At 37.5% G+C, this 14,828-nt stretch overlaps 1 protein-coding gene across 1 annotated transcript in view; it reads right to left on the reverse strand.

Moving 5' to 3' along the window:
• LOC110038724 (centromere/kinetochore protein zw10 homolog) overlaps positions 1-14,828 on the reverse strand; it is a gene marked incomplete at its 5' end in the record, with an annotated part of 89,437 nt that overhangs the window by 9,568 nt on the left and 65,041 nt on the right. The window contains 3 exons of the mRNA XM_020743618.1: positions 13,820-13,902; positions 13,981-14,137; positions 14,216-14,374. Of these exons, the coding sequence (XP_020599277.1) occupies positions 13,820-13,902; positions 13,981-14,137; positions 14,216-14,374 (399 nt within the window). The remainder of the gene's footprint in view (positions 1-13,819; positions 13,903-13,980; positions 14,138-14,215; positions 14,375-14,828) is intronic.

Raw genomic sequence — 14,828 nt, forward strand, 5'->3', positions numbered from 1 at the left:
AATATATATATATATATATATTTGAAAATTTGAAGGAATGATTTTATTAAAATAGAAAAGATACATAAATATTGTATGAAAGAACCTAATAGAGGCACCCTATCCATACGATACCAAATACAGTGATACCTCAACAAAAAGATACAAATAGACTAAAAAAAATTGAAACATGCAGAAAACAAGTAGCTAGGGATGAGTCAGTTTAATCCTGCCCCTTCCTCTAGTTTTAGTAGCGGAGTCAGATAAAAAACTTTGAAGAGTCGTGCATTGTCAGGAGTAACGAAAGTATCATCCATTAAGTTTCCAAGTTGGAGTATGTCCTCAGCCTTCTTCCGCCGAGAATTGTAAACCTGTCATTCTTCATCTGAAGACCGACTCATGTGATCCTCAGTCTGATATGTGAAGTGTGAATTGTCACCTCTGCACCTGATGCTTCCTAAATAGGAGTTATGTAACTATCTTGATTTTCGGTACGAACATTATCCGTTATAGTATGGTCAGGAGAAGGGATCCCAAGGGCAGACACCAACTCCTGTCTTGTGATGATTCCCTTCTCAGGTTGGCTGTCATTAGGTTTGTTGGGAGAGCGTTCAGGCACTTGGAGTGCACTAATAGCATGTTCCTGCTTTTAACTTTTGGTTCTCAACTGTGGGTGCAATCTGAAATATTTCTCCTGCGGGTGTCTAAATATCTTGTAGTGCTTGTAGTAGTAAGATTTTTGTTCCACAATCATTTTTTGTCAATAACCACTGTGAGCAGAGCCAAGCCAAACTTCTTCTACATCTGGTAGTGTAATATCTCTTTCAATCAAAATCCTTGCAGTAGAGGACCTTGAAAAATGAATGGTAGGTAAATCTACCTGCAAAGATAGTCCCAATTGCATATAAGATAGGTAGGCCAAACAATTAAAGCTTGAGTTCAGGTAATGAAAACAAAATAGGCGCAATTAGGGGTTCTTGACTGGAATCAAAATTAAAGGTCCATTTGAACAATTTCATATGTTTGCCCTCAATTGTGATGAATTTCTTTGAGAAAATCATTATGTAATTTTCTTATATGCTCAGCTGTATCATAACATGTCTTCCATCAAAAAGACTCATCTGCCAATCCCCGAACAGTTTGAAATCTTGAAAAACCTTCCTGATGATCTCCATCTTAGAGCAATCTAATTTGAACTTTCCAACTAATGTAAATTTATATTTCCTGCATGAGATGAAATTTCAGCGTCAGAGAAGAATATTGTTAGTTTGTTTGCCTTTTTCTCTACTTTTTTGATAAGATTGCAATCTTCATGCCCTGCAACATAATTATGATACATCTGCGGGAAAATCGGACTATTTGCGAGGTAGAAAGGGGAGTTGCATTTGTGAACCAATGTAGCATATGAGGGTTTGACGGGGTTGTTTGGCTCGTTAACGTAGCAAACGAGCCGAACACAAACTTTTTAACGAGCCGAACATGAGTTGTTCACGAACGAGCCGTTTTGATAGCCCTAAAAGAGATACGAATTGAATCTTTTGAGAGTGCTGAGATTTCTAAAGAAAAGATGATGATGTTGAATGATCGGAGGATTCTTACTAAAAATTTTGAGCAAGGACAATAAACTTTGTTATATAATGCAAGGTTAAGATTATTTCCAGACAAATTTAAGTCTAGGTAGATGAGCTCATTTGTTGTGATAAAAGCTTATCCCTATGAAGCTGTGGATATCATAGATCCTAAAGCTGAGAAAATATTCAAAGTGAATAGTCACAAGCTGAAATCCTACTTTTTAGGTGATTAACTTAAATTAAATGATCTTATGTTGTTGGGTCAACCAGAATAAACACTGATTGCGTCGGACTGACGACGTTAAACCAAGCGCTTTGTGGGAGACAACCCATAGTTATTTGAGTGTTTCTGTTTTGAATGTTATGTTGTTGTTTTTGATTAAGAAAATTTTGACAGTATTTTGAATATATAATGATTTAATAATGATTCTAAGACCTTAATAGATGACTTAGACATGTTAGAATGAGTATTTGGATGTTAATCTGACCTGTGCTAAATTAAGCATCGGCGCTTGTGCGCGGCAGTTAACTAAACGTGTTAAATTACATTTCTAGAAGATTTAAACGTGGTTTAGTGGGTTTTAACATAATTAGTGGTTTGAGAACGTGTCTAATAGTTTTAGGCTTGATCTAAAGCCTATAAATAGAAGAAAATAAAGAGAATTCACACCCCACTCTAAATGAAGAGGAGAGATCTTGGGAAAATGTCATCTTGAGAGATTGATATGAAGAAAAAAGATAAAGCTATGAAGAAGTTCATTAGTCAAAATGCGCAAAAGTTATACAACGGTTTTCTACCCGTTAGTATAGAAGGAATAGCAGGGAAAATTACAAAAATTGAGGCTGACGTGACTTTAATTGAAGCGAAAGTGATGAAAGTTAACACACATTTAGAGCATATTCGATGACAATTTAAGATGCAATTTAGCCATACAAGTTTTATTGAAGAAGTGGACAAAATTATGTAATTAAAAAACAAATGGATTGAAAAAGACTCAACCGGAGTTCTTCATCACCGTCCGTTCTATCAGATTTATATTTCAAATGCCCAAGGAAAAACTAATGAAATGTCAGGATTCATTTCACCGGAAGGAGAGTGGAATTAAATTCTAAGTTTAGTATTTGTTTGTGTTAGGTGTTTGTTTGTTAGTGTTAAGTTTGTTTTATGTGTTTTAAGTGTTAAGTTTGTTTAGTGCTTGTGCTTAGAAATTATCTCATCCATTAACTCTTTGGATTTAGAAATTATGTATCACAAATGTTTGCATTTGTTTGTGAATTAATATAAGTGTTAGTTTGTGTGTAAAATTTTGTGTTATTTTGTGTTGAATTGAACTAGTTAATATTGGTGAATTTAAGAAAGAGGAGAGTTGAAGGGGAAAAAAATAGTTATTAAAGATTTATAAGACCATTTAGGGGGTGGGTGACTTAGGCTAGATGTGTATTTCACTTAAAATAAAAAATATCAAAATTCGTGCACGGGCGCCTAAGCGCTGGACAACTTGAGAGGTAGGCTCTTAAGCGTCGAACCAGTCGCGCTTAAGCGTCAGTTCGCGAATGGTTAAAAGTAAAATTTTGAGTAAAAAATTTTCATTTTCGCCCCGATTTCGTCTTCTTCCTCTGGTTTTTTCAATTTTGAGAATTAGGACATCCTCTAAAATGGAAAATTCTTGATGGATCCAAGCCAAATTTACTAGATTTGATCTTTTTGAGATAAAAGCTTCACTTCTATGTAAAAAATTTTTATTTTCATCATGTGTTTTGAGCACATTATGGATTTGCTGAAAATCACTATTCATGATGAAAATTTGAGAAAAATCTATGAAAAATACATAAAAATGGTAGTTTAAGCTTTTAGAAGTTGAGTTTAGTGATTTAGAGTTAAATTTAAGATTTATTGTGAATTTTATGTGATTTTTAGAAATGGCCCCAAGTATGAGAGTAAAAGAAAGTTCCATTTTGATTTGAGCAAATTTGTTAGCACGAGAGCTCAGGACGGGTATAGCGACGCACTGCAGTCAAGAAAACTGATTCTGAGAGATGTTTTAAAAGTTCGGGTGGAGCAGTGAAAGATTTGATTATTCGCCAACAGTGGGAATGATTTTGCTGTTTTTTTGATGTGGTTGTAATTTCTGTTGTTCGGGAGTTTTAAGCTAATCTCTTTGAAGCTGAAGAAGATTAAGTCATGGTTCAAGGAAAATATGTTCTACCAGTTGCCCCCTAATACATTGTGTTTTTATTCAAATTATAGTCCGACCGAGAAGTTGGACGCGATCATATCATCATCGACCAGTGGAAGAGGACTGTGGAAGATCACAAATGAAAGAAGAGTCAACTTTCCCACGTCAAATATGTCTCATCGAAGGCGTGACACTACTTCATTTCTGCTCGTCTACTACCAACCAACCACCTCAGTGAAGTTACTCGAGATAGAGCTACCTTGAACTATTGCAATCAGTAGTTCAAGCCGATTGACAATGGATCTTTGATTTATGAGAATATCATTAATTCTGTTGTTGTTGCTGCTATTGCAGGTTTGGGATTCGCATCCTTGATCTTTTTTTTACATGAGCAGGCAGGTTTTAGGTTCGATAGATGGGAAGAGATACTGCAGCCTGTAAAGCTCATTACAAGTGTTAATGTGAAGTCTTATTTACAAGACTCGATCTTTGGATTGATAGGAGGATTTTCTAAAGGTTCAGGTGCTTCTACTTCTCATGCTTCTACCTCACGTGCATCTACATCACAAGGTTAGACTTTTGGTTCTGATTCGCAGTCACATTTATTGCAATGGATGTTAGATAACATCAATTATACTGCGGATAAAGCATTAAATTTAGAGAACTTTGTTGATCATATGAATAGTTATATGAGAAGACAGTGATTATGAGAAGAAATTTCACTCATCTTTCAAAAACCTTATGAGAGCTGACCAAAGTGTAGTTTTCTCTTCAATTCCACGATATCCATCATATGAGCCTACTGCCATTTGAGATAATAATGATGATGAAGAGGATTAAATTGATTAGTTTAACTTTTTTTAATATTGATGTGAACTTTATGTGGTACAGTTATATTGTGCTATTGTTTTATTGTGTTGTACTAGTTGAGACTGCTATTATTATTTATGTTTTATTTTGTTAGACACTGTTGTGATATATTTATGTTATTGTGAGTAGTTATATTTTGTTTTTGTGATAATAATTGTGATAATTGTCTTGTCTAGTATATTTAGTTAGTCTGCGTTGAATTTCATCCCGAATTTAGAAAGATTTAGAATATTACTTTCACTTAAGAACTTCATGTTTAAAATTTTCAATTTACTATCAGGTATTTTCTTTATGTTGCAGTTGTAAATTTCTGTTAATATGTTTGTTTGCTTTTATGTTATCCTCCACTGTATAGAAAATTAATTTTGAATAATTGGAGTGTCACTTGAGAACAAGAAACATTTTAAGTTTGGGGGATTTTGATACAACCTAAAATATAGTCTTTATGTACACATTTTTATACCTATTTTTGAGATATTGCGCTTTAACGGAAGACATTTGTGTGCTCTTTTTTCAAGTACAATCAAATAGATGAAAAATGATGAAAGAAATGAAAAAAAATCAAATTTGGAGCAAAAATGAAAGTGCGAAAAAACTGTGACGCCTAAGTGCCCAAAAATGGCCCTTAAGCGCTAGTAAGACTGAGAAAGCAGCGTCAAAGCGTCAAGTACATCGTGCTTAAGCATCAGAGAAAGTTACTTGGTGATGCAATGAGTTTGGACGAATTTTTGAAGAGGTGTTTGAAGCAACTCTTAGTGATAACATGGGAAATAGTTAATACACATAAAAATACATTCAATTGGCTTTTAAAAGTAAACAACTCTTGGAAGGTTCATTGAATTTGAACACATTTTGAAGAGATACCAAGACATTTTTTAAGAAATTATAAAAGGACTTGAATTGGATTGAAGAAACTTCTTTCAGCCTTTCTCTCAACGCACTAGAGAGACTTCTACATTCCTCCCATAGCCACGCCAACGACGCCTCTCTCATAGATAAATTGGGATATTTTATTGGAGAGAAGAGAGTTGTAGGGTGTGAGTAGAGAATATTGTATAAGAAAGGAAGATAAGAGATTCAAAGAAACTTAAAGAGTTTGATGAAGAGGATTTGAGATAAGTTTTTATCTTTGTGACTATATTTGATTTTAATTTAGATTTCTTGTTTGTTTGCATGATTTGTACTTTCAAACTTAAATGTGATCGTGTTTTCTCCATAAATTCTGAGTAATTTTCTTTATTTTTTTCCTTAAAATAATAAGTGATTAAATATTTGATGAAAGTTGTGTGAAGTATATTTGATGAAAGTTGATTTGATGAAAGTTGTGTGAAGTATTAATCTTTAATGTTGGAATAAGTTGTGATGATTTTAAATCTTGTACTTTATTTATTTTTTGATTTGGCCATTTAAGATGTTAATATTTATTGTGAGAACATATAAGATCCGAGATAGTATTGTCTCAATCAACTAATTGTAAGAATCATATGAGATTGTATGGATGAGAATATAATTCATATGATAGAGTGCAAATAAATAGAGAAATAAACTTTAAAAGGTGTAGAATTAGAGGACTTTGGAGTGAGAGACTAAGTCCACCAATTTGGTTTATAGTTTTAGGTTTTGATACGAGACGTTAGCACCTAGGTGGAGGAAGAATAAGAAACTCTAGAGTGAGAGCTAGTATCTTCCCTATCTAACCCGTTTTCAAGACTATTCAAACTTTAAATTAGTCAATGTTCTTTATAACATCTCCAATAAGGGTAAAGAATACTATTGCTCCTATTTGACACAACACAATTTGAATACTTCCACGACAAAATTCCTATACTTTTTTACTGATTCATAATAAGGAAAAATATATTTTATTTATATTGCCTTCATTTTACAAATATCTAGTTAAGTTTAGTTAGTTGTTTACTTTACTTTCAATTATCAAAAATTATAAAAGAATCGATTTTTATTCTTATTATAGCATCTATAGTTTGAGTAAGAATATTTTGCAAAGTAAAATTTATTATCTAATTTCTTCATCTAATTTCTTCTATTATCTAATTTCTTCTGATTTTAATTGCATATTGTATTTTTTTTCCCTGTTGGTTTGATATTCGGGGCTTAATCAAGAAATTCAATTTTACTTGATAACGATACGTATACCTGCGTAGTATCCCATAATTACATATAATAATTACATTTTTATTTGCTTCAAAGTCAAGCTTTTGCCTAGCTGTTGCTGTTGATCAAGTTTTTGGCACAATTGCAAAGTAAAAATTACAAGAAAAAATTAATAATATAATCGCATACATCGTCTTGTCATATAAAATCGGGATCAGTAGCCTACCATTTTGACAAGAGATCCTTCTAAAAAGCTTGATGAATGTTTGGTGATGAGAACTTTTGGCTTTCTGATAAAGATTGAAGGCTCCTGCTAGGAGTTTGGCGATACTTGGATGAGAGTTGGAATGGTTCCTTCCCACTATTAGATAAATCTCGATCTTTGATTCGAACGACCTTTGTTCGATCAACCCAAATCCTGTTCTGAGGGAGATGTAGCTAGTCAATGGGATCCTTTCGTCTTCTACTGACGTGATTCCTTCTCCATCTGATAAGTTATCCTTGACCATACTTTGTCTTGTAGTCCGTTGAATTTCTTCAAGATTCGAACCGACACATTTCTAACACAGATATTTAGTTCTGCAATTCTTTTGCTTCTTAAAATCATGCTCTGATAAGAATAAGAGAATATAATGCAAAAACCATATTTATTTATCTTCTTATTCAGTACTTTAATAATTGAACTCCCAAAATTTTCGTGTTTATGGCCATATATAAATAAGAAACAGTTGGCATTTTTGTTATCTTCATTGTTTGAGAGCACGTCGTTTAATTTACTGGTTTCTAGAGAATCTTCATGGTGAGCAGAAAGAGGACACTAGAAGACCGTATCACCAAGGAAATTCTAGCGAAAGCCATTGGAGACTACTGTGTCACGAGTCCTCTAGGAGTCCAAGAGGAGGAAGCAGACGAAGGAAGGCAATTGCCCTGAGGGTGAGAAGATTGAAACAAAAAAGGGAGATGAATGGAGCTGGCCCGAGGGAGCAAAGAATCCCGACATAACAAAGAGATTGATAGGAGGTTGAACGGAATGTGTGAGGCGAGTTGAGCAACTCTCTTCCAAGGAAAAGCGAATGGAAGACCCTGAAGACGAGGTTGCATCCTCCAACTCGCTGACCCTTTTTCGACAAAAGGAATGAGACTAATCTGCTGGTGCACCGACCGTTGCACCTACTGCAGCTAGCATTCAGCCGTCAGTTTAGCCCGCCAAGGGACTAGAGCCTCACTACCCCTTCACCAGAGGTCAGCAATTCTGAAACAAGGCCTTCAAGGTAAAATGGAGGGCACTTGGCAAGATCAGGGACCTGTTGTTCTGAAACTAGAAGTTGGTCGAGCAGCCGCAGATGCCCCACCAATGCCTGGTGATAGTTTTCCCTCATTCTAGTGGTCTGAGTTATATAAAGCCTTAGGTTTGTGATAATGATCTATTTTGATTATAAGTTTTTCTTTTTACTTGCACTCGTTTGTTGATGCAGGTGATGTGGTCCTAAGCATTAACTGGTCGCTACCAGGTGTCGCCCGAGTTTGTACTTTTGGTGTAGCTGAGGGGACCTCGGTCTGGGCACAGAGCAAGGAGGAAATGGTTGATAACTCGACAGACCCACAAGAGGGGTCCAGCGGAGGCCCCACAACCAAATGTAGTGGTGGAGGTGCTCTGAGAGGACCTGGCAGCCTTGAGGCTGAAGCACTCGTTGGAGTTGTTGGCTCTTCAGATGGAGCTGGCCAACGTTCGGTTGACCTGTTTGGTCTCGTAGATCCAAGCCTAATCTGAAAGTGTAGATAGGTTTAAGTTCAGAGGGCGAGTTGTATGAGAAGTTAGTCTGATGGGGGTTTGTCTCGGTTGAAGCAACTGAGGACTCACTTGTAAAGTTATTTCTAAGTGAATAAAAACGTATTTTTTATTAACCTTCACAAAAATTTAATTTTTGCCTTCAATTTTTTTTTCAATTTCTGTTTTGATGATATTTGGGTTCTTGAAGTTGACATGTTGCTTTGCCGCAATGTTTGAACTTTTGTTGGCCCTTAATATATAAGTGGTAACAGTGAATTTTTCTACGCATTTTGTTAATTTTCTTCATTTTTATTGGTTGACTACTCCCTTTCTCACTCTTCTAGCCTTTATTTTCATGGCAAACAAATAGTCCCTAAAGTGGTTTGAGACTCTTTGTGCGACCGAGCAATCTACTTTGTTTGCGGTTAACGTTGTGTTGCTCGAGAAGGGTTGTGTTTTTGATGTTGAGATTAATTTGCTTGTTGTTGGTCTTGACAGTCGGGCGACCGACAAATTTGGGAATGGCTTGTTCTTCTATCGGGACCAGTTCCAGTGGGGTCTTCGATTGTCGCTTTGTAAGGAACTTAGATTTATCCTGAATCATTACAGTGAGTCCTCCACCCAAATCAAACCAAACTCAATTGTGAAGATTATGTCGTATGTGATTTGCTATAAGTAGATGGAGAATTCGTGGTTCCAGGGGCTTTTCTCCTACATGTTCTTCCAAGTTGAGGCAGACGGCTGCGTGATCTTCAGCTTGACTCAAAAGTTCCATTTGGCCGACCCAAAGGAAAAAATAGAAGACTGGAAGTATCAATATGTTGTTGAGTAAGCCAAAGAATGGGGGGGTCCAGGTCCGGCTGACTGGCGAAGTCAACAAAATGTAGAAGTCAGTGCCTCCCTTGATCCGATCCTTGGCTTCAACGATTGAGGGGAAACAACTATCCATGGTGTAGTACATTGAGGGGGTGGTTGTGAAAAAGGTTCTCAATTCGGACAAGTACGGAGCAATAACCTCATAGCTTTGGGCGGCCTTGGATGCGGAGGAGCAAAATAGGGAACTGGACAAGCTCTTTGAGCCTACATAGAAGAATCTGCGATAAAAGGTGGCTCGACCGAAGGTTGTAGTGAAAGCAAGGGAGGATGCAAAACCAGTTCCTTCAAGGGCTCGCGAGGATGAGGCCTACCAGACACCTAGTTACTTGAGGGACGATGCCGAGGGATATTCAGATGATTCGTCAGGTCATGATCAAACCACCCAAAAATAGTTTACTTGGTGCAAGAGGGGAGGTCAATCGGCAGTCCCATGGAGTTCATGCTAAAGCCGAGCTTGAGCCCATGACTACGATGGCGGTGAAGGAAGCACCCGAGGAGGAAGAGAGCGCCACAGTTAATGAAGCCCGACAAAGAAAAGGCAAGGCCCAAATGAGCAGTTGGGCGTCGATCTTCCACCACCTCCAGGAAAGAGACAGAGAGGTGCTTCGGGAGATTGAAGCCCACTGCAAAAAGAGCGACTGAAGGCATTTGTTACCAAGGACTCCCACTTTTCCCTCGTTGACATGCATAGGGAGTGGTAGCCAGTCGGTCTGGGCGCCAACAAGTACGCTTCAACCATTGTAGATGTTCTCTCTTCGGAGGGTTTTGAAGAGAGGTCGGGCGATTACAACCCCATTAACCTTATGTGCCTCTATACATCACTTGACCACCCACTACCTCGATGCCAAGAAGGCCGAACAAAAAGAAGAGCAGTAGGTTAAGGCTCTTAGGGTCGAAGTAAAAATAGTTAAGCGGGCGAATGTAGCAGATGCTCTGCCAGATACTGCTGAGGAGCGAATGTTGTGATTGGGTTGTTCTCAATGGCGAAGGAGGAAAACATACTTCTATTAGAGAAGATTACAACAAAGAAGACGATGAGGAATACATCAACGGTCAGGCCAATCATCTACAGCTTGTCATGAAACTAGCGATCGACGAGTTTGTGCGGGTCAGAACGGCAAAAAAAGCGACCAAAAGTGTTCGTGACCAAAGACTCCCACTTTTCCCTCATTGACATGCAGAGGGACTGATAACCAGTCGGCCTGGGGGCCTAAAAGTACACTTCAACCATCGCAGACATTCTCTCGTTCGAGAGTTTTGAAGAGAGATTGGATTATTGCAACCACATTAACCCCTGCATTCTGTCGAAATTAGTTGTTGAGCCTCGCTTCTATAAATCACTTGACCACCAGCTACCTTGACGTCGTGCCGAACAAAAAGCAAAGAAAAAGGCTAAGATTCTCAGGGCCCGAGTTAAAGCAGTTGAGGAACAGGTGAATGCGGCCGAGGCTCGGACAGCTACTGTTGAGGAGCAAGAGGTTGTGACTAGGTTGTTCTCAGTGGCAAAGGAGGGAAGTAGGCTTTTGTTGAAGAAGAGTGCAACTAAGATGACAACGGAGGAGTACATCGACGACAAGGCCAATCATGTCCAGCTCGTCATGAAACTAGCGATCGATGAGTTTGCGTGGATCAGAATGGATGATCCTAACTATTCTGATTTGGATGAGTTCACCAAGCACTTCTCTGCTCCTTCAACCTCCTAAGGTGAAAGTGGTAAGTCTGGAGATGGCGGCATGATTCAGTCATTTCCATTTTTTGCACTCATAAATTTTTTTATTTTTGCACACAATGGAAAATAATGTATAGATTTTGTGAAAAGAAATTTTTGTGACTGACAAGTTAAACAAAATGAGATACAGCTTTCAACAAATTTTTTAACATTCTTTTGCTTTTACCTTTAATGAACATTTACTTTTTAATGCTTGTATGCGTTTATGGTGTGATTTTCTCGGCACCATTAGTGAAACTTGTTGCTACTAGGTAGGAAACCACCTCTAGACCTTCTTCTGGCCCGATTTTATTTTCGAACACTAATAAGACATCTTGCGTCGTTGTCGTTTTTTGGTGTAGATGCCCGACTCCTGTCTTACATTCGCTGAGTCTCAGTCTCTTGGTTGGATCTCTGCACTGGACAAAATACCCCATGTGCTAATTTTATAAGTGAATCTTGACGCAGCTTCGTAGAGGTGACCTCTAGAACTCAACTTTGCAGTGATTTGCTCGGTACCCTTTGCGAAGCTTGTCGCTACTAGGCAAGAAACTACCTCCAGAGTTATACCCAGTTAAGTTTGAAAACGGAGCTATGATTCGTGAGCATTGCAAAATATTTCATTTTATGTTTTGTCAATCGGATGTCTAGGCATCCTTGTCGGCTTCACTGTTCGAGTTCGAGTTCCTCGAGTGTTGGTTTCATTACTCATGTGAACTCCACGAGTTCCTTGAGTCTCGATTAGACAAAGAAACACATTAGAAAAGTTCACATAATTTTTATACCAGAAAAAGTATAGAATGTTTGAAATAGTAGCAACTTTTCAATGCCAAGTCGGGTATCAATTAAGGTATTGAAACTGATTTTCTCACTGGCGCCATACGGTGGGGGATGCGCCTAGACTCAGGTCCCCTCGGTTGGCCTGCAAGAAGTTGGGGGTGATTGTATTCTTTGTGCCCATGGCCTATGCCTGGACTGATGTTGGCCGTTCGGAGTCGGACGAGTGTTATTGGGACACCATTGGTTGGCTTTTCCTACAGGAGTTCTCCAATCATAGGGAGCCGACTATCTATTTCAAGGGTGTGGTTTTAGCCTCTGAGCCAAAGACCATCCGAAGAAGGTCGAAACGTGGTTTTTCGGATTCTAAATCAGCTGCTGCAAAAACTCCTTGACGTACTCCATGCTGGGAGTATCTCTGTGGTGGGCTTCTTCCCCTAGTGTTCCTTTTCTTATTGTTGGCATGATCCACGCTCATCGCACCATTTATGATGTTGAATCCGGACATGTCTTGTGAATCACAACCAAGGAATAATGTAAAACATGAGAGAGAGAGAGAGAGAGAGATGAGTGTGTCACGATTTACCACTCTAGTGCAAAGTGAGATATTTGTAGGCTCTTGTGACTCTTTTATATAATTAAATATTTTTGATACATGGAGGAAGGGAGAGCCAAAAGTCCCCATTACATAATAAGACCTCTATATTTATAGACAAGGGGTTATAAAGTGAAAAATTACATGATTGTCCCTGCTTTTATTGGGGCTTTACAAGATATTTTGGGCATTAAGAAAATCAAGGAGTCTATGGTTCGACTACCCTATCATTCGGTCAGCAAGGACTTGCAATCCATGGGCCAACCAAGGACATTCAATCTACTCTATTGAGTTGAAGAAATCGGTCGGCCATGGTGGTCCTTCAATCATTTGGACTTCATTCAGTATGTTGTCTCGATCTGATTGTAGACTGTTGAGCCTTGGATTGGAAACTCATGATGCTAGGTAGAACTAGGCTATCAGGCAGATGATGAATCACTATAATTTGGCAGGTAGCCTACCCCTTTTAATAAGAGATCTGTTTGAAAGGCTCGATGATGTTCGATAATGAGAAATTTGGGCCTTCTAAAGAGTCTAGGAGGCTCCTGTGAGGCATCCGATGATATTTGAAGGAGAGTTCGACTAGTTTATTCCCTCGATTAGATAAGTCTCGATTTTTGTCTTGGACAACCTTCGTTCAGTCTATCCAAATCCTGTTCTGAGCGAACTTTAGTTGGTCAACAGGATCCTTTGGTCTTTTGATGATATGGTTCCTGCTCCTTCTGATGGTCAACCTTAATCATATTTTTATCTTGTAGTTCGTTGAATTTCCTCAAAATATGTGTTGATGCCTTTCTGACATACACATTAAAACGATCAAAATGTAAGGGACCGTTTGGATCATTTGTGTTTTTTGTTTTCTTTTTTTTTTTTTTATGTTTTGATTTAAAACAAAACATTTTTGGAGTGTTTGATTAAGGTATGTTTGATTTTAAAAACAATCAAAACACCTCAATGTTAGTTTGAGTGTTTTCAAAAATAGGTTAATTTTTTTTTCAAATAAAAATAAAAACATGTAAAAAACACCAAACAGACATATTTTTTAAAACAAAAGAAAAAATAAAAACAAAAACAAAAAAAACAAAATTAATCCCACACAAGCCCGAAAGAATTGATTGTGATTGTTAGCAATTTATTTTCTAGATATCACTTCCATAAGTGATTTGATAAATAGCCAAACAAATCAAATAAATGTTATGGCTTATCATCTAAAATAACCAAAGGGTGGGCTTGGAACAATGGATTAGTTGCCTCTCATATCACGAAAATGATCTCTTTGCAGTGCAAGAGGAAAGGCTGTGTTGTGAAAAGCCTCGTATACTCTGAATGCTCTTCTCATCCAAAAAAGCTATAGTAAAAAATAATGAAGGGAACTAATATTACCTCAGAAGAGGTGAACCCATAATTGGCTAGCTCCCCGCTCTCCCAAATTGCTGTGATTGATTTCAAGGGCATATCAAACAAGTCTGTCATGAACATAAAATATTTGTGACGATTCAATTAATATTGAAACAATAAATGAACAAAAATCAGTAGAAGCAAACCAGCTAGTCTCCGGAGCTTGCGTAAGGATGGTATTTGTTTATCTAATGATGACTGGAAAGTTTTCTCGGTAGACTTTTCCTCTTCATCGATTTCTGTGGCGACAGAATCAAATAATGATGACAGTTTCTCCAATGCCATATGGATAAGTTTCTGGAGCTGATTTTTAGAAAAAAAAACATCAGAAAAGCATTACATGATAACATGAAACACAAAACAGAAGCTTGTTAGAAGAACCTGCAGGGTCTCCTCAGCAGCCATATCATCTAAAAACAACAAATCTTTCGTGATTCTGGAAAAAAAAGAATCCAAGATTATGCACATGCTTCTCTTGTAAGTTAATGCTGCCATCAATGGCTCCCAAATGACACGTACTTTCTCCAAAATAAAAATAACCTAACAATGAAACATAATTGTCAAAACTTTAAATACCAGCAATATCTATATTGTTTGATATCTAAGTAACGATATAAGTAGACCAAGCGCTAAAAAAATAATAATCAACAGTAACAATCTAAATGTTATAATATCTAAGCAAAGATTCCACATAATTCAGCAAATTGCCCTCTAAGGAACTTTCGCATTAAAAGAAGTATGCACGAGAAATATGTGATTTAGCAATAGTTATGAAGTAATTTAGGGCCTATTGATGGAGTCAATGATGATTACATGCTTCTCTCTCTCTCTCTCTCTCTCTCTCTCTCTCTCTCTCTCTCTCTCTCTCTCTCTCTCTCTCTCTCTCTCTCTCTCTCTCTCTCTCTCTCTCTCTCTCTCTCTCTCTCTCTCTCTCTCTCTCTCTCTCTCTCTCTCTCTCTCTCTCTCTCTCTCTTGTTTGTGTGTTTGTGTGTGT

The sequence above is a fragment of the Phalaenopsis equestris genome, unplaced genomic scaffold, assembly GCF_001263595.1.
Source record: "Phalaenopsis equestris unplaced genomic scaffold, ASM126359v1 Scaffold233637, whole genome shotgun sequence".
Lineage (NCBI taxonomy): Eukaryota > Viridiplantae > Streptophyta > Magnoliopsida > Asparagales > Orchidaceae > Phalaenopsis > Phalaenopsis equestris.